We start from the raw sequence: 18,919 nt of genomic DNA, 5'->3' as shown, positions 1-18,919 counted from the left end.
TGGGTCTCAGGTCAGGGTTTCCCTGACGAGGAAGAAGCGAGGGACCACTCCCGTCCTCCCCGCGCTACCCGACCCGTCCCGGCGACCCTCCGCTCTCGCAGGCCCCGCCCCCACCCATGCAGGCCCCGCCCCGGGGCGGCTCGCGCAGAATCTCGCGAGGTTTGAGTCCGCAGGACCGGACCGGGCGGCTGCAATATGGCGGAGGCGGAAGGGGAGAGCCTGGAGTCTTGGCTGAGTGAGTATCCCCGGCCGCTCCTGCCCGACCCCCCAGCCGCGGGCCGCCCTCCTCCCTGACGCCGACATCCCCTCCGCGGCCGCGGCGCGTGGCAGCCCGCACCCGTCCCGTCCCGTCCCGTCCCGTCGTCGCCCCGCGGCGCCCGGGCGCGAGCAGCCCGCGTTCACACCCCTGCGGCGGCGCGGCGCGGCCCTCAGCTCCCCGCGCGCGCGCCTGCGGCCCCTGCAGCTCGGGGTCGAGCAGGCCCGGGGAGCGCTAGCGACCGCCGGGTCCTCGGGGCTGACGGGCACAGGCGCGGCGGGGAGGTTGAAGGACCCCTGCACCCCCAAAGCCCCAGCCGAGAACGTGAAAAGCTCCGGGCTGGGGGCCGGCCCCTCTCTCTGCGATGCTGCGTGGGGCCACCCGCGCACACGTAGCTAGCTGGGAGCTTCTGGGTCGTGACCCTGGACTCCAGACACCCGCTCTCCTCCGGTGGGATGCTTGCAGTGAGGATTCTTTCCCAAAGAGCGGCTACAGGGGACAAAGTACCGCACGGCTCGCGAAGTGCGCATTGAAGGGGGACACCACACGCACGCACGCACGCACGCACTGTCTTTACGAAATAACCCTCTCTCGAGCAATGTGAAGGTGGTGTTGTGTCCATGCGTTGTTGTCATTACTAGTTTACGTTGCTATGAAGGAATGAGCTTTAACGCTAGCAGGCGCTTAATTTGTTTAGTAAGGGTTAAGAAGGCTGGTTGATGCCGCCTTACCAAGGGTTAATAACTTTACTGTGGGCTTAACTTTACTAAGAGCCTAGCCCCGGGGGAGCCTCTTTAATGGAAACAGAAATTGGGATGCCTCCACATAGCCTTGTGCCAAGGTCTTTTGCTGAGTACAGTCTCCAGCCTTTTGGGTGTTAAGACTGTTGCCTCCCGGTTGCCTTAAGAAATGCCCTTCAGGAGATTGAAGTTAGGCTTTAAGGGCGCGCATCCCTAACGAGAAGGAAAGTAAAATTACATTTACAAAGTTCATTGTTGCAGGCAGGCCACAGAACAGTTGCCCCTATGTGGGACAGTTCTCCCAGGAGTGCTGAGTGCTGGGCTACAGGCACTGGTTAAAGTCACTTACCCAGGATCCCAGTGTACACTCAGCCCTGTATAGTCCAGACATTCTGGGTGAGGAGGCAGGCCTGCCTGCCCGACAAGTGAGTTCAACACTACATGACACAAATAGGGACACCGTCTCCACAAGTGAAAACACTAGGCTTAAGAGAGCTCGTTCATTGTGTAGCATCCAGCTGCCCTGGAGCCCTCTGTGTAGACCAGGCTGGCCTCAGCTCACAGAGTGCTAGGATTAAAAGTGTGCATCACCACCACCTGGCTCTCCAGTCCCAGTCTGGAAAGATGGAAATAAATAAAATTATTGACCAAGTATCCCAGCTAGCAAAACAAGTTCTTTTGCCACAATTCAGAGAGGATGTTCTGACTCGGCTCAGACCATTTTCCTAAACCATGCAGCTGGGTAGTAAGCAGTGTAGAATTACTTCATTATGCAGATGGGATGGGGAAATCGGAATAATTTAAGTGACTTAAGCTGAGTTGGTGTTTTTGTGTTTTTATGAGACAGGGTTTCAGGAAGTCCTGCCTGGCCTCAAACCCTGATCTTCCTGTTCTCCCTCTCAGCTGCTGGGATTTCAGGTGTGCGCCTTCCCCGGTTCTCATGACTGAATGGCGTGACTTGTGCCAAGCCGGTGAACCAGTCAGTACCATCTTAGTGATGGCCCTCGTCACCCATGGCTTGCCTGCGTTACTGCAGCAGCCTCTCATTGGTCCACTGTGCATGCTGCTCCAAGGCCCTGCTCCTCTGCCCAGTTCAGTGCCTCAAGCCCATCTCAGGCTGCTGCTCCTCCTCACAAACCATCTCTTGATGACTTCAGCTGTCCCTCAGATCCTGCTTGGCACATGCGATAGTGTTTAGCATGCCACCTTTAATCCTACCTCACATCTGTGAGGCAGGGGCAGATCTACAGACCCAAGTTCCAGGACAGCCAGAGCTACATAGTGAGACCCTGTCTGCGAAGTAGGGGGTATTTTATTTATTTTGTTTTTTTAAATATGGAACACTTCACGAATTTGCTTGTCATCGTTGTGCAGGGGCCATGCTAATCTTCTCCAGAGTATTCCAGTTTTAGTCCATGTGCTGCCAAAGTGAGCACAAGAATTGTGAGGTTTAAACGGTTGCCTTGTCATAGAGCTTTTACTTGTACAAGGCACTGGGTTCTACACCATCTTACAGAGACAGAACTAAAGCAGAAAGGCACAGGGAATTCAAGTGGTCTCTGCTTTCCATCCGGTGGGCATGATGTCAGAATGTAGAAATTGGCAAACAAAGACTCTTAAGTGGAACCGTTCGGTACTGAAGTTTCTTTAGGTAATCAGGGAAGGGGAAGGGGAGAATGACCTAAGACAGGAAATGAGAAGACAGCATCAAGCTGGGCCTTAAAGATTGGAAACAGCCCTAAGAATGCTGGGTGATGATGAATAGAACGCAGAGTAGCAGGTGTTTGGGTTGGGCAGATAAACAACTATAGTAGTATAGGGGAAGTTAGGGCCAAATTCTGAGACACTGGATATTCCTGCCCGAGGTGTTTTAAGTATTGTCAGTTAGCAGGCTCCCATTTCTCTTATACCTGATGAAACTATCCTGTTAGGGATTGACGGGAACAAGCCAGGAGTGGTAGCTCAAATCTGTTTCCCCAGCACTTGGAGGTTGAGGTGGGAGGCCCTCCCCAAATTTGAGACCAGCTAGATGCATAGAGAGTTAGTTCCATTAAGGGTTACAGAGTGAGACTCTGTTTCCAAAAAAACATACAAAAACAGCATTGGTGAGTGGTTCAGCAAGTAAGAATGCTTACTGTGCAAGCCTGGCTACACTTGGGTTCAACCAGTAGGACCATGTAAATGCGGAGGAGAGAAAAACCCAACCCTATGTGTGCTAAGAGAAGAGGAGGGAAACGGGCTAGAAGAGAAGCTCTGGGAGGAGCAAGAAGTTGGGGTAGGGAAGAGAAAGAGATTTAGAAAGACTTGGATTAGGAAAGTGACTCCAGAAGCCACGAGACGGCTCAACAGGAAGAGCACATGCCACCAAGCCTTAGTTAGATCTGAGTTTGATCCCAGGGGACAGCATGGTGAAAGAGAGGACCAACTCCCACAAGTTGTCATTTAACCTTCACACTTTGACATACCACACATCCCCCCTCCTACCCCCTCCCCACATGTACAATAAATAAGCATGTAATAAAAATTGAAAAATAAAAAAATAAAAGCAATTCCAGGATTGCCAGGAATGGGAAAGGCAAGGGAAGGGACCAACAGTAGTTTCAGTCCTGGGGTTCTTGAATAGTGGCACTGCATGTAGAAATAGGGAAGTCAGTAAGGGGAGGTGATGGGTTCACAGGCTTATTTGTGTATTAAAGTAACACAATTGTAGCCTTGTTTATATGCCAGTCTCTTCCTCATGTTTCCTCAAGGGCCTGCCTGTAACTCCTCCAGTGTCTTGTTTTTGAGACCCTGAGAGCTTGAAGCATCTCAGACAACTGCAATGGTTGTAGCAATTTATTTTCCCATGGTGCTTGAAAAACAAGGCAACTGTGTCCATTTCTCCTTTGGTTCAAGACACAGTGCAGGTTGACTCTTGGGTCTGCTTATTTCTAGTCATTGTTGTGTGCAGCCTGACTTCTTGGAGAGGCCATACCACGTTTGAGTTTGAGGCGTCAAGGCTGCTTGTTTCCATCTCTGTCTCTGGCGTCCTGTGGGAGTCGGTTAGTGGCGGTTGGGCTAAAAAACGGAGAGTAGGAACCCTGGAGGGATGGAAGCAGCAGAGAATGAGGCTTTCAATAGAGCCAAAGTAGACAGACCTTGTGTCAGGAGGGCCCAGATGGGTGGTTCCAGGCCAGGGCTGCAGGGAGAACTCCATTGGCACCTCTGCCAGATGAGGGAGAACGTGGGTGCAGTGGGTGGAAGTGGCGGGCACTTGGAGAGCTGGAGTCACCCTCAATAGTTTTTCTAGTTGCTGTGGGCCATGGGTGTGCCTACTGAGCTGCCAACACTGGGAAGCAGCACTGTGTCTGCTCAGAGCATTCTGTGCCATGTGCAGTGTCCCTGCACTCAATGAAAAGGAGGCAGCCATGCTTTAGGAGCCCGACAAGCTTGGAAAGAGTTTCCTTTGTAGACTGTGGGAAGAGTCCTTACATTACAGTTTGGAAGATGGTTTTCCCATTGTCCACAGTGCAAGCTTTGTGTCTCTAACAGAAGCATTGGGCATGGGTCTGGCTTCTCGGTGTCAAGTTTACTTGAGTCCTGTAGCTTCTTGGTTTCTTGTGAAAACTTGGGGCATACCAAATGACAGGGATTAGTGTAGCAAAGCCACACAGATGCTTGAGAAGAGTCACACCTGGGCCAGGAGACCTCTGTGATGACTAGTGTTGTCTTGTGATTAGTGTAGGATCACCAACCATTTGTTTTAATTTTATTTTATGTGCATTGCTGTTTTGCCTGCATGTCTCTCTGTGTGACGGTGTCAGAGCTTTGAGTTACAGACAGTTGTGAGCTGTATGTGGGCGCTGGGAATTGAACCCAGATCCTCTAGAAGAGCAGCCAGTGCTCTTAACCTCTGAGCCATCTCTCCATCCCCCACCAACCATTTCATATCAAATGGACACTGATATGATTTGGAAGGTCCTGCCAATTATCTTTCAAGTTTGGTGGCACACATATGTAATGCCAGCACTTGGGAGCAGAGGCAGGGGCATCGGGGTCAAGGTCGTCCATGTTCCTTTCCTCTAAATATAAACTTTTACAAACTGTGTGTTCCTGGCGTTGAGGCTAGGACCTCCCATATGGTAGGCAGGCCCTCTGCCGCTCAGTTGCTCTCAACTGTGTTCTCTCTTTACTTTGAGATAAGTGTACTTGGAATTGTCCTTCACCTTCCCAAGCCTAACATTGAGTTTGCTGGCTATTTTGGTGATTTTTCCATTGCCCTGGCTAAGATACCATGACCAAGGCAACTTGTAGAAGGCAATGTTAACTTGAGACTTCCAGTTTCTCAGGGTGAGCCTGTGACCATCATGGTGGGAGCATGGCTGCAGGCAGGCAGGCGGGCGGGCTTGGCGCTGGAGCAGTGGCTGCCAGTTTATATCTTGACACACGACTGTGAGGCAGAGAGGGCTAAGGAATGGTGTGGGCTTTTTAAACCTCAGAGCCTGCCTACAGTAACACACCTCCTCCAAGAAGGCTGCCACACAAGCCTGTGCCATAAGGCATCACTTTGTGAATACAAACTTTAGCCTCGAGAGTGTTCCTGCTGAAGCCAGACCAGAACTGCTGTCAGGAAGCTCCAGCTCCAGTCTAGGAAGCCCTCTGCTCAGATGCCCTCATGTTGCTGACTTGTGGGTGGGGGACTACGTAACCCAAGGTGCCAGGGATGCCTGGCCTTCTGCTTCAGTTTTATAAGAGTTGAGATTAGAGGCATCCACTGCCATGACATTATTGGTATTGGCCATTGAACCAACAGCCTTGTGCATGCAAGGCAAGTCTTCTACTACTGAACTATATCCCCAGTCTTATTTTTCCCATGACAGGATTTCTCTGTGTAGCCCTGGCTGTCCTGGAACTCACTCTGTAGACCAGGCTAACCTCAAACTCACAAAGATCTACCTGTCTCTTTCTCCTGAGTGCTGGGATTAAATCCATGCACCACCACACCCAGCATTTTTTTCCTTTTTTTTTTTTTAATTATGAAACATTTGATTGACAAGCCAAGTCATATTGTTATTATTTAAAAAACAAAAACAGGTCTGGAGAGATGGCTCAGAGGTTAAGAATACTGCCTGCTTTTCCAGAGGTTCTGAGTTCAATTCCCAGCAACCACATGGTGGCTCTCAACCTTCTGTAATGAGATCTGGTGCCCTCTTTTGGCCTGCAGGCACACATGCAGACAGAATACTGTCTACATAATAAATAAACCTTTAAAAAAAAAACTGTTTAAAAAAAAAAACAACAAAAAAAAAGATGGGTTTCTAAATAAAATTTGTAGTGATCCAATATGAAAGAAAAATGTGAAACAAGGTGGGTGATGGCGACACATACCCTTGATGCCAGCACAGGTAGACGGATCTTTGTGAGTTTGAGGCCAGCCTGGTCTACAGATTGAGTTCCAGGACAGGTGCCAAAGCTGCAGAGAAACTCTGTCTGGAAAAATAAAAAACAAAAACCACAAAAACACAGCTTGGTGTGGTGCTGCATGTCTACAATTTTAGTACTTGAGATGCCAAGGTAAGAGGATCATTGTGAGTTCAAGACCAGCCTTGGCTACAGAATGAGAATCTTAGTAAGGGGGTGGGGGTAGGGGTGAGATGGCTCACTCGGTTCTCAGATGATAAAAGGAGAGAATTATTTCCTATACTTGTCCCACTGACTTCCATTCACAGAACCTGAGCCCCATCCCACCCTCCAGATAAATAAATGTAAAAAAGAAAGCAGCCGTATTTAGAACCAACATCTAGAAACTTAGGAGGTTAGTCCACGTACTGTGGAAGGTCTGTCACTGCAGAGGATCAAAACTGTTTGAGTAGATGTGTGACTCTGGCTTTCTCTTTTGTCTGAGCGTGAAGCCCTGAATATAAACAACAGAATTCAGATGTTGTTGCATCAGATCTCAATTCACCACCCTCAGCTGAGCCATCTTCCTTTAGCACAGATGCCAAAGTAGCAGGGAAGTAGGCCAAAGCAAGTGTTGGTAGCTTTACATTTAGTGCTGGGATGTCTACAAGTCCTCCTAATGCTCTTGGCATTTGTCTACACTCAGTCATGGAAGGCCATTTAACAGGTGCTGAACTCTGCGCAGGGGAAGACCACACAAGATTGGTAGGTGTTTAATTAGAGCCAGATATATTTGTAGAGGGTCCTGTGCAACTTCAGAAACCCAAAGCATTAGGAAAGGTTAGGTTATTTATTTTTGACCTAACTGAGCCTGTCTTCAGCTTCTCAGGAGACACTTTTTGGCTCTGCTGAGCACTCGGCTCCATTTATTTGCAGTAGGTGTGTAGTGTTTCATGATCGTGAGTGAGAACTCCCATCATTCATGTTTGTGTTTGTTCTTTGGATTCCAGTCTAGTCTTAAGCTCCGTTATATTTTTTTATCTTTATTTATTTGTTTATTTTGGTTTTGAGGGGCAAGGTTTCTTTGTGTGTATCTCTGGCTATCCTGGAACTCACTTTGTAGGCCAGGCTAACCTTTGAACTCATAGAAATCTGCCTGCTTCTACCTCCCCAGTGCTGGGATTAAAGGCATGCACCACCACTGCCTGGCTGCTTACTCACCTTTTTATTGCTTCTTCCAAAGCATTAGGCAGAAAGTGGGGTTTATACTTGTTTTCTGTCTGAACTGTGGAGGCATCCTTATGACACAAATTTGGAAGCAGACTTACTGTGTTTAAAATAGTAAAACTGTGTGAAGACAACCTCATGTTGTGAGTTGTTTTTCTAACAGTTTTCCTCTGTGTTGTATCTCAAGATAAAGCTACCAATCCTTCTAACCGCCAGGAAGACTGGGAATATATCATTGGCTTCTGTGATCAAATCAACAAAGAGCTTGAAGGGTGAGTCCAGTGAGAGAGAGGACCCAAACCTGGACTGTCCTCCACCTGCAGACTGACTGTAGTGTATTTGTCTACCAGGCCCCAGATCGCTGTCCGTCTCCTGGCCCACAAGATCCAGTCTCCACAGGAATGGGAGGCAGTGCAGGCCCTCACGGTAGGTCTTTACTGTCGGAGGTGAAATCAGTGGATGTTCGCTTTCTCGGGTCTTTCTTCATACACTCATTAGGCCATCGGTGGTAATCAGGTTCTTACTCAAAGTCCAGGAGAAAGTCCCTGATACAGGTTGGGCATATTCGGAATCTGTCAGTCAGCTGTGCATGCCTCTAGACACGGAGGCTGCACAGGTGACTGGGGGATTCCAGAGGCAGGACCTGCATTCCAGTCCAGCGCTCAGAGAGGACCTAGTAGTACACCTGTAGTTCTTAGATCTGTAGTTCAAGACCAGCCTGGTCTGCGAAATAAGTTCCAGACCGCCCAGCACTGCATCGAGAAACCATGTCACAAAAAACAAAAAAGAGTCAGCCAGCCAAATAAAAGCCTGGCAGATAGTTTGTGGCCTAGCTGCAGATGTTGCCTGTACTAGTGAAGCTGTGCTGATAGTCACAGCCACAGGGGCAGAATTGAGTGTTTGTTAGTGAGGGGAGCATTCAAGGGCTTCCTTGCTTCCCAGACAACAGCCACGTTTAGAGGGCTCTGGGGTCCTTTCCAACCCTGACTTCATTTGGGTCCTAGAGATGCAGAACGACAGTGGTGTGGAGGTTCTTTATGAAGCCAAGACCTTTACTTACAACAGTGATTGGGGGGGCAGGGACAGGGTGTTGGTTTTTCAGGACAGGATTTCTCTGTGTAACAGCTCTGGCTGACCTGGAACTCACTTTGTGACCAGGCTGGCCTCAGGCACTCAGAGATCATCTACCTCTGCCTCCTGAGTCCTGGAATTAAAAGCGTGTGCCGCCGCCACCCAACTCTACACCCTTGATTTTCAAGGACAAGCAAGGTCTTTCTTTGGTTGATTTTTAGTTTTGTTTTCTGAGATGTCTCAATCCTTCTGTCTCCAACTCTGAATGTAAAGTGTTAATACTACAAACGTGTGCAGGGAGGCAGTGTTGGCCTCCAGAGGATATTTGATAGTGTGTGGGGATACTTTTATTGTTGGGGGGTAATATGATAATACTGCTGGCATCTGGAGAGTGGCAGCCAGGGGTGCGGCTATATACCCTGAAATGCATAGGACAACTCCAGAGCAAAGAGTGGCTAGTCTAAAATGTCAGGTAGGCTGCAATTGAGAGACCTTGCTTTAAAGAAACAAACCCCAAGGAGCTGGAGAGTTGGGTCAGAGGTTAGGAGTGTGGGCTGATCTTCCAGAGGACCTGGGTTCAATTCCAAGCCCCCACGTGGAAGCATATAATAACCGTTTGTAATTCGAGGCTCGGCATCCAGTGCTCTGTTCTGGGCTCCTGTAGCACTGTACATGTGGTGCGCAGATACACAGCAGGCCAACACCTGTACACATACAATGTGTGTTTATTTAAAAAAGAAATAAAGTGTCAAGCAGTGGTGGCTCACGCCTTTGATCTCAGCACTTGGGAGGCAGAGGCAGGAGGAGCTCTGTGAGTTCAAGGACAGCACAGAGTGACTTCCAGGACAGCCAAGGTTGTACCAAGAAACCCTGTCTTGAAAAACACACACACACACACACACAAAAAACAACAACAACAACAACAACAACAACAAAAAAAAAAAAAAAAAAAAAACCAGAAGCCACTGCTTTTTATCACGTTTTTTAATCCCAGCATTTGTTGTGGAACACTTAATCCCAGCACCCAGTAGACAGAGGCAGGCAGATCTCTGAGTTCTAGACCAGCCTGCCTCAAAAAAAAAGCAGAGAAGAAAACCCAGGGGCCAAGGGTGATGGTTTAGTTGGTAAGTGCTGTGCAAGCATGAAGACCTGAGTTCAATCCCTGAAACCCACATAAAAGCCAGAGATTGGCCAGCCAGCCTAAGCCAAGACTGATTGCTAGTCCCAGGCTTGTTAGGGTCCCTGTATCAGAGCTTCATCCAGGAAAGGGTGCCTGAGGTTAACTTGGCCTGCAAACACTGTTCATGACTGGACACTGCCACAAGTAAGCTGCATGAATGACAGGGCCCCCAAGCAGAATAGTGACGTGCAAAACAAAAGGAGGCGGGGATGTCCCATCATCTAAACAAAAGGCAGTGGATTTAAACATCTCCCACCTCCATAAAAAGGTCAGCCTGTGGGAGGACTCTCTCCTGGGAACTTGGTTTTCTCCCTGAGGTTCTGAATCCGTAACTTTAAGGAAGGCCCCTTCCAGGTCTGGCAGCAAACTGTCTTGGTTTCCTACTCTAGCCCTGTGTAGCATCCCCGCAGAGTATGCCATTAGAAGGAAGGGTTTGTGGTGGGTGGTTCTGTGGCTTAGCCTCTGTTCCCAAGGGAGAGTGCACCATTTCACACAGTAGAGCCCTTCACCTAGGACAGCGTCCTTAATACTGAGTGGAGCTAGGGGCTCAAGTGCCATGGTCCCATCACAGACTGCCTCTCTGTGTGGCTGCAGGTGCTGGAGGCATGCATGAAGAACTGTGGGCGGAGATTTCACAATGAAGTGGGGAAGTTCCGATTTTTGAATGAATTAATCAAAGTCGTCTCTCCAAAGGTCAGTTGGTAGCAATTTCCTTTGTTCCCATCTCCTACCTTATTGGCTTTCCAGGTCATTTAACATCTTCACAGAGATGACGCTGTGCCCTGTACTTGCAAGCCTGGTTCCTTGAGGTACCCAGTCTGAGGTCTGAGCAGCCTCCTGATAGACTACCAGCATAAATGTGGCTGTATGTGTCCAGGGAGTGTAGACAGTTAGTATTCTGTGTTCCTAGCCTACATCGGGTACACAGTCTTGCTTATTTGCTCTGTTGGCCTGTGTCTTCTGGATAGCTCTAGACAGAGGGAGCCATTTCTCATGTTGGTGGCATTCTCAGAACCTTCAAGAAAAATGTGGTTATGGGGGGCTGCAGAGATGGCTCAGAGGTTAAGAGCACTGGCTGCTCTTCCAGAGGTTCTGAGTTCAATTCCCAGCAACCACATGGTGACTCACAACCCTCTGTAGTGAGATCTGATGTCATCTGGTGTGCAGGTGTACATGCAGACAGGGCAGCACTCATATACATAAAATAAATCTTTAAAAAAAAAAAAAAGTGTCGTTATCGGGCTGCAGACATAGCTTATTGGTTAAGAGTGCTTACTACAATCCTAGAGGACCCGTGTTCAATTCTTAGCACTGACATTGGATGGCTCATAAATGCCTGTAATTCTAAATTAGAGGGCATCCAACACCAACTTGTGGCTTCTACAGGCACCAACATACATGTGCTGCACACTCATATACATAAATAAGAATAAATCTTTACTACATACCCCCTTTTTAAAATATTATTATTATGTATACAGTGTTCTTCCTGCACACCAGAAGAGGGCACCAGATCTCCTAGATGGTTGTGAGCCACCATGTGGTTGCTGGGAATTGAACTCAGGACCTCTGGAAGAGCAGCTGGTGCTCTTAACCTTTGAGCCACCTCTCCAGGTTCCCCTCCCCCCTGTTTAATGTCTGAGGCAGCTTTGGCATGGAAGCTCAGGGGTAAGATCTTGGCCCTGCTCTGGCTGCACGCCCTGTTGCTCCCATCTCGCTCCATCACACTGTCGAGTCTGCTGGGTTTGCTTAAGTGGGCTTGTGAACTAGAATGAGGTGGAACACGATGTGAAGACAGCAGTTCTTTCTCAGTGTCTCTGCTATTAGACTCTCACTTCATTTTACCTCCTAGTACTTGGGAGACAGGGTGTCTGAAAAGGTGAAGACTAAGGTCATCGAGTTGCTTTTTAGCTGGACACTGGCCTTGCCGGAAGAAGCAAAGATCAAAGATGCCTACCATATGTTGAAGAGACAAGGTATGTGTTTACTTCTCCATTAGCCTCAGGGTGGCACTGAATGCTGGTCAAGGCAAAGAAGAGAAAGGAATGTTGGGGGTCCCCAGGGTCCTGCCCTTCCCTTCCTGTAGAGTGGATTTGCCAAGAGGGCTCAGCTGGTATTTTAATAGGTTGCGATGAGAGTAGCCTGTTCTTTTTCCTGCCATCATAAGGATTTGGCCCTTGGTGTATGAAGGACAAGGTAACATTGCCTGAGCACGTGCTCTGCCATCTGTTTCTCTTCAGGTATAGTGCAGTCGGACCCCGCCATCCCCATGGACAGAACACTGATCCCCTCTCCCCCACCTCGTCCCAAAAACCCTGTTTTTGATGATGAGGAGAAATCCAAGGTAAAGTAATCTTGGACCTGAAGTTCTTATAGATGACCGGTGGCAGTAACAGCGTGAATGTGTGTGCCAGTGGGTGGCCTTTGTTTTTGATGTTTTGAGACAGTATCTCACTGTAGCCTAAGCCGACCTTGAACATGATGTGTTTCTGCCTCGTTCTCCTGAGTGGTGGTGTTGTAGGCTTGAGCTGCCCTACCAAACATTGAAACACTGTGGCTTGCTATTGCAGAGAGCTCCAGTATCTTCTGCTCTGTCCAGTAGGGCTGTGCACATGCTACCTTTCCGTCACTTTAGACACTCTCTCTTCCAGCTTTTAGCGAAGCTGCTGAAAAGCAAGAACCCAGATGATCTGCAAGAAGCCAACAAACTCATCAAGTCCATGGTGAAGGAAGTGAGTGGGCCCTGGTCCTCTGGGCATGGGGCACAGAAGCATGTGACCACAGAGCAGAAGTCCTTCCCCTGAGATCTTAGGCCTGTCTTGTTCACCCTGCACCAGCCCTGACCTGGAGTGAGTTTAGGAGGCTTGTATCTTGTGTGGGAGAAAGCAGCGAGGAGTGGAGGGTGTGAATAGCGGAAGTGGGAGTTGTCACTGTAAAAGGACAGCTTGGGGTTAGTCTGAGGCCTGTAGCCCTAGGAAACACACTAAGCAGAGCTCTGAGGCTTGGCCTCTGCCCTTGTGCTGTTGGGTAAGGAATGAGCCCTGCCCGGTGGTCAAAAGACAGGCGAGGTGAACTTGCTTTTTCCTGCACCCTCTTGGCTGAGGCAGGATGAGGCACGAATCCAGAAGGCGACCAAGCGCCTGCACACGTTGGAGGAAGTTAACAACAATGTCAAGCTGCTCCATGAGATGCTTCTTCACTACAGCCAAGAGTACTCGTCGGAGGCTGACAAAGAGCTCATGAAGGTAAGCTGCTGTGAGCTCACTGCTCACATTGTCTGCCCCGAGTGGGTCTTGTACTGGTGAGGACATGCTTGCTTTTTGAGCTCGTGGAGGCAGTGTCCTCGTGTTACACAGGTGACGCTCCTGGTGCAAGTGCTTTCCTGTGACTCCAGAGATCACGTCCTAGGTGCTCACTCGTACTCTCCTCTGCCTTTAAGCCTTGGGGACACATGTGGGAGACTTCCTTGAGACCCTGATGTTGATTAACATGATTGCATTAGGCTGTGGCTTCTGAGGCACACATCTCATCTACCATCTGAGTGACTCTGAGTTGTTATACAGGACTTGGGTGACAGTGTATAGTGGATATTGACCACACAAAGGTGAATGCTCTGTTCTGGTCCCAGCTTGCCAGTGACTGTGGTTTGTAGGGGCAACCCACATGGAGTTGTTGACTTCTTAGGACTCTGAAGTTCATTATTATGTCTTGATGACTCCTTAGGACTCTGAAGTTGATTACTATGTCTGGGTCTCTCTCAGGAGCTGTTTGACCGTTGTGAGAACAAGAGACGGACGTTATTCAAACTAGCCAGTGAGACAGAAGACAATGACAGCGGTTTAGGTGAGTGTAAAGGAGCACTGGGCAAGGGCGAGTCAAGAGTCTGGGTATGTGTGAGAGTTGTCACAGCCCACACAGTGAGGGGTCTCTTTTGCTCTAGGGGACATCCTGCAGGCCAGTGACAACCTCTCCAGGGTCATCAATTCCTACAAGACAATTATTGAAGGGCAGATCGTCAATGGTGAGGTGACCACCTCGGCCATGCCTGACTCTGAAGGTATGTATCTATTATGAAGCCCCTTCTGGAATCCTCCAGACCAGCCCCAAGTCCTGCCTACTGATCCATATGTGGCAGCTCTCAGGGCCTGAGGGAATTCCCAACCTTTTCAAAAGGTCTTTTACTTCCCTGAGGCAGGAGATGTGCACTGAGATTTCTGTGCCTGCCTTCTCAAGCCTGGTTTTCCGTTTCCCCAGAAGAAATGCTACTGATTTGGGCCAGAAACTAAAGTCGTAGTGTCTGTACCCAGGGTCTTGTGTCCTGCTACATAGGCACAAGATTCACATTGAATGTTCTTGCTCCTCTTGTGTCAACTCATCCAGGAAATGACCACTGCAGTCACCAAGGCGCCCTCATCGACCTTGCTGAGTTGGACACTCCCTGCAGCTCATCCCCAGTGTTGGCCCCAGCACCTGCACCGCCCACCTCAGGCATCCCTATCCTCCCCCCGCCCCCCCAGACCTCTGGGCCTCCACGAAGCCGTTCATCCAGCCAGGCTGACGCTCCCCAAGGGCCTGACAGCACAAGCAATGCCCTGTCCTTGCTAGACGAGGAGCTGCTCTGCTTGGGTATGTGCATGGGCGGTATTAGCGGAAGGAGGGCATGTGCACCAGGCCTAATGGGCCTCTAGTATGCTTTATCAAGTTCCAGAGGCCACTGTGGATTGCAGGGTGAACATGGTGGGCTCTGGTACAGCTCACCTCTTCCTGGGAGGCCCTGAGGTTTCCTGTAAAGGCTGGAAATGGGTTTACTTCCCAGTTTAGCTGTAAGGGAATACTTTCTCCTTACCCATTCATCCAGTCTCTTGTCTTATCAAGTGACCATTTCTTGGGGGAGTGGGGGAGGTTGCTGCCTCAGCCCAGGATCTCATCTCACTGAGTTTTCTTTTGTGTTCTTAGGCCTTACTGACCCAGCCCCCACTCCTTCCAAAGAGTCAGCTGGAAATAGTCAGTGGCACCTGTTCCAGGTAGAGGCACAGCATGGCTACGTCACTGAAGTGCTCAAGGACCAAAGCTCTCTTGCTACTTAGTCTGTGTCTGGCTGTACTTTGCTAGAGCCAGAGCTCCTTGTATTCTTAGAGCTCTGTCCACTGTAGGTGGGACATGCTGCCTCTGAGGGTTGATCCCCAACATTTAGTTCTGTGGATCTTGATGGGGTTACCTCAGAAGGGCCTGGTGGGTTATGAACTGTTGGATTGGTGCAGCCCCTCCTAAACCTTTGCTCGTTGGCTGTTTCTGTTGTACAGAATGAACCATCATCAGATCTGGACTTCTTCAACCCCAGGCCAGTGTCTGCAGCTTGCTGCCCTTCAGATGGATCCCTGCTCCCTCCCCCAGTTTCTACCTCAAGTACGTCCCAAGCTCCGCTGCCTGCTCCTTTCCCAGCCCCCAGTACTGGTTCCTTCATGTTCTCTTCTGGACCTGCCCCAGCCTCGGTTCCAAAGGCTGAGCCTGCAGCCCCAGAGTACCACAGCTCAGCACTGGGTGACAGCACCTCGCACCGCCTAGATGCCCTTGATCAGCTTCTGGAAGAGGCCAAAGTGTAATGGATGGGAGAAGAGGGTGGCTGAGGGTGGAGTGTCATGTGCAGGTCAAAAGGGAGGCTCCAGAGGATGGGGCATGGGGATCCCTTTTGGTCCTGTTATCAGGCTGGAAGCTGGTGTCCTGGAGTAGCAAGGGACTGGCCTTGGTTGAGGGATTGTCCAGAAGTCCCTGCCTGCCCTCTGACTTGTCTTCTGTTCTTCTCCCCCAGGACCTCAGGCTTGGTGAACCCTGTTTCTTCCTTCTCTGCTGGGACCACAGCCTCCCCACTGATTCCCACCTCTGCCCCAGCCAGGCCTCTCCTGCCCTTCTCCACAGGGCCTGGAAGCCCACTCTTTCAATCACCAGCCTTCCAATCCCAAGGAAGCCCTCTGAGGGCCCCAGAGCTCTCCCTGGCCAGTGTCCATGTGCCCCTGGAATCGATCAAGCCTAGTAAGTCTTGGAGACGGCCGGTGGACCTCATGTGTTTGTAGGTGTGTGGTCTGCAGGGTCACTTGTGCTTAAAGGGTCTACTTGCCTTCTGTCTCGTTTTTTAAAGACTGTGTCTTTGTTTCTTATGTTTGTGTGCCTCAGTATATCTATGTGCAGCTTCTGACAGGGTCAGAGAGGGTGTCAGACCTCCTGATACTAGAGTGACAAGGACTTGTGAGCTGCCCAATGTGGGGACTGGGAAACTGCATCCTCTGCAGACAGCAAGTGCTCTTGATCACTAAGCCATCTCTGCCTATCTCAGCCTTCTTCCTCCCCCCACCCCTCAAGACAGGGTTATTCTGTGTGTAGCCCTGGCTGTCCTGGGACTCATCTTAAGACCAGGCTGGCCTTGAACTCAGAGATCTGCGTGCCTCTGCCTCCCTAATGCTGGGATTAAAGGCGTGTGAGGCTCTATCTCAGCTTCTTGTAGCACCTGTGTCACCTTGGGCCCGTGGGGGAGCACCGTTCACCACACTGGCTTTCCCGTCCCACTTGGCTTCACTGAAGCAGCACTGGGGCTCTGGGCTCCCTCTGGCATTCCCCCATCACACTCACTCATGGGACGCTTTCTTGCAGGCAGCGCCCTTCCCGTGACAGCCTATGATAAGAATGGCTTCCGCATCCTTTTCCACTTTGCTAAGGAGTGTCCTCCAGGACGGCCTGATGTGCTGGTGGTGGTAGTGTCCATGCTGAACACAGCTCCCTTGCCAGTCAGGAGCATTGTGTTGCAGGCCGCGGTGCCCAAGGTATTCTTGCCTCCCTTATCTAGGACCTACTGTGCTGACCACCTTTCAGTGACCAGCAGTTGGTCCCTCTCAGACACCCGGGCCATTGTTTTAAAGGATCTTCTTTTTATCTTCAGTCAATGAAAGTGAAGTTGCAGCCACCCTCTGGAACAGAACTTTCACCATTTAGTCCCATCCAGCCACCTGCAGCCATTACCCAGGTCATGCTGCTGGCTAATCCAATGAAGGTAAGCATGGGAGAATCCACAGTGGCCACCTGGGGCGCTGCTGTCCCAGGTTAAGGGACTGAGCCTGGGTGGACATGGGTGAACAAGGTGCATCCCTCCTGCAGAGTTGAGAGTGTCCTGCAGAGGGAACTCTTGGACGGGTTCTCACCTGCAGTCCTCTATTATAGGAGAAGGTGCGGCTTCGGTATAAGCTGACCTTTGCTCTGGGGGATCAGCCGAGCACAGAACTGGGTGAAGTGGACCAGTTTCCTCCTGTGGAGCAGTGGGGGAACCTATGACTCCAGCAAATGCTGTCATCTCTACTTTGAAGACAGGCAACGTGAGACAAGCTCTGGCTAGTCCAGCCACTATACATCCCGGACAGTGTTTATAGCTTGGACATTTGTCAGGAGCCAAGCCGCTGCTGTGATCATCTCTTCTTGGGCCCCTAAAAGGACCTGTTTTATCTGCCTGTGTGACTTGAACTGGCCATACTGTGTGGGTAGGGAGTGGCCTGCGGCTTCACTGGCTCCTGGGATGGTGGATTTGGGGCCTAGAATAGGTTTTCCCTTTTTTACTGACTTCTGATCCTTAATATGAGGGAGAGGGCTCTGAAGAGCACCTTTCCAACCCCTCAAAAACTGCATCTTTACACCCTGAAGAGGCATGGCACAGGAGACACTTCCTGTCAGTGTTCATGCTTCATGGCTAGTAGGCACTGTCGCCACCTGAGCCACAGTGGGCAGCGGTGGCCCAGAGAGACTCCGGAGTACTGTGGTCTTCACTCTGTTTTCTGTAGGCAGCAGCACCGGAAGTGGCTGCTGAGTGAGTGAGGCGCTGGTCCTGACAGTGGCGGGTTGTGTCCTATGGACATCTCAGCAGGACAGGGAACACTGCCTGACAGCCTCAGCTGGGTTGAGTGTGGGTTTCCCTTCAGAAGCAGGTACTGTGGCATTCTGGGAAAGGCATACCCCCAGCAGTGGAACAGGACATCCTACTCACTACCTCTTGCTTGGCATGAAATAAACTGCTATGCTCCCTTAACCATGAAGGGAGACACCTGCTGCCACTCTGCACTCTCCTGCGTTGGTCACTCCCTTTCCCTGCCACATGGTTGGACCCAGGAAGTCTCAGGGTCACACACATTGCACTAGATTTCGTCCTGTTGTGCTGCACCAAAACACCTACTTTCCCCCCGCTACTGAGGCACTGTCAGCGATATGCTGGGTCTGGAAGTGATGAGATGAGGGGCTAGACTGACCTGAATTACCAGACCCTATTGCTTTAACAGTGCTCTGCTCGCTTAGCACGTCCCAGCGGCTCCAGGCCAGAGACTTTAAGCTGCAAGACAACAGGGAACTCGGCTGCCATAGAAGCGTGGGAAAGGTAAATAGAATCTAATGGGCTCAGCTCTCTGCTGCCTGGGAAAAGGAAGGTGGCACAACCTTATTCCTTGGTCCCACCTCACCTTGGGAAAACCCTTGCTCTGTCTAAAGGTCATCTGACCTATCTCCGCACTACTGACTGTCCTTAGCTAGCAGGCTCTACAGTTTCCTTAGGACAGGTCAAAAGAATCATTTTCCCTGGTAATAGAGTAAATCCAAGAGCTTTCCAGGGACTGGTTTACTTCAGCCCTGGAATGTCTGTGGGGTTACTTTGGATACATATCCTTATTAACACTTACATGTTTAAATTACGAGTGCTGCTCACTGCTACTGAGTCACTGCTTTGTGGTCAGCGGCTGTGCTGGATGCCACCTGCCCCTTGTTTTGCTGCATGTGAAATAAAACCATTCTCACCCAGTTTGGAGCCCTTCAATACTGGAAGACGATGTGTGTGAGTTCCAAACGGGTCTCAGCAATAACCAAAGAAGGTACAAGGACTGTTTCAGGTCACTGGCTGAGGGGGACAAGACCTCAGGGAAAAGCTGCCAGATGTTTCATTTGGGGGACGACACTGCATGCATTAGTCCTGTGGTGCTCTAGAGACCATTCTCTAGTAGTGGGCTCCTGAGCCAGGTGTGACAGCATGCTGCTGGACACAGC

General features: G+C 50.2%; 1 protein-coding gene and 1 non-coding gene across 3 annotated transcripts; one reads left to right on the top strand and one right to left on the bottom strand.

Moving 5' to 3' along the window:
- The first annotated feature begins 103 nt into the window (after positions 1-103).
- Gga3 (golgi associated, gamma adaptin ear containing, ARF binding protein 3) lies at positions 104-18,692 on the top strand. 2 transcript variants are annotated; one of them, XM_051180385.1, is made up of 17 exons: positions 104-235; positions 7,790-7,874; positions 7,953-8,028; positions 10,448-10,546; positions 11,706-11,829; positions 12,094-12,197; positions 12,505-12,585; positions 12,961-13,098; positions 13,615-13,696; positions 13,794-13,910; positions 14,234-14,479; positions 14,810-14,877; positions 15,157-15,452; positions 15,663-15,883; positions 16,499-16,668; positions 16,785-16,895; positions 17,063-18,692. In XM_051180385.1, the coding sequence occupies exons 1-17, from the start codon at positions 196-198 to the stop codon at positions 17,171-17,173; spliced, it is 2,169 nt and encodes a 722-aa protein (XP_051036342.1). In that variant the 5' UTR covers positions 104-195; the 3' UTR covers positions 17,174-18,692. The 2 variants fall into 2 exon arrangements, with proteins under 2 accessions (XP_051036342.1, XP_051036351.1); XM_051180394.1 differs by lacking the exons at positions 104-235; positions 7,790-7,874; positions 7,953-8,028 and having other exon boundaries at positions 10,460-10,546; positions 11,765-11,829.
- LOC127221801 (U6 spliceosomal RNA) lies at positions 2,326-2,432 on the bottom strand. Its single transcript, XR_007834500.1, has one exon. It is a non-coding gene; the product is annotated as a U6 spliceosomal RNA (small nuclear RNA).
- Positions 18,693-18,919: the final 227 nt, after the last annotated feature.

Source organism: Phodopus roborovskii, unplaced genomic scaffold (assembly GCF_943737965.1).
Source record: "Phodopus roborovskii unplaced genomic scaffold, PHOROB, whole genome shotgun sequence".
NCBI lineage: Eukaryota > Metazoa > Chordata > Mammalia > Rodentia > Cricetidae > Phodopus > Phodopus roborovskii.
Note: the sequence above shows the minus strand (reverse complement) of the source record. Positions and strands in the feature narration are given on the sequence as shown.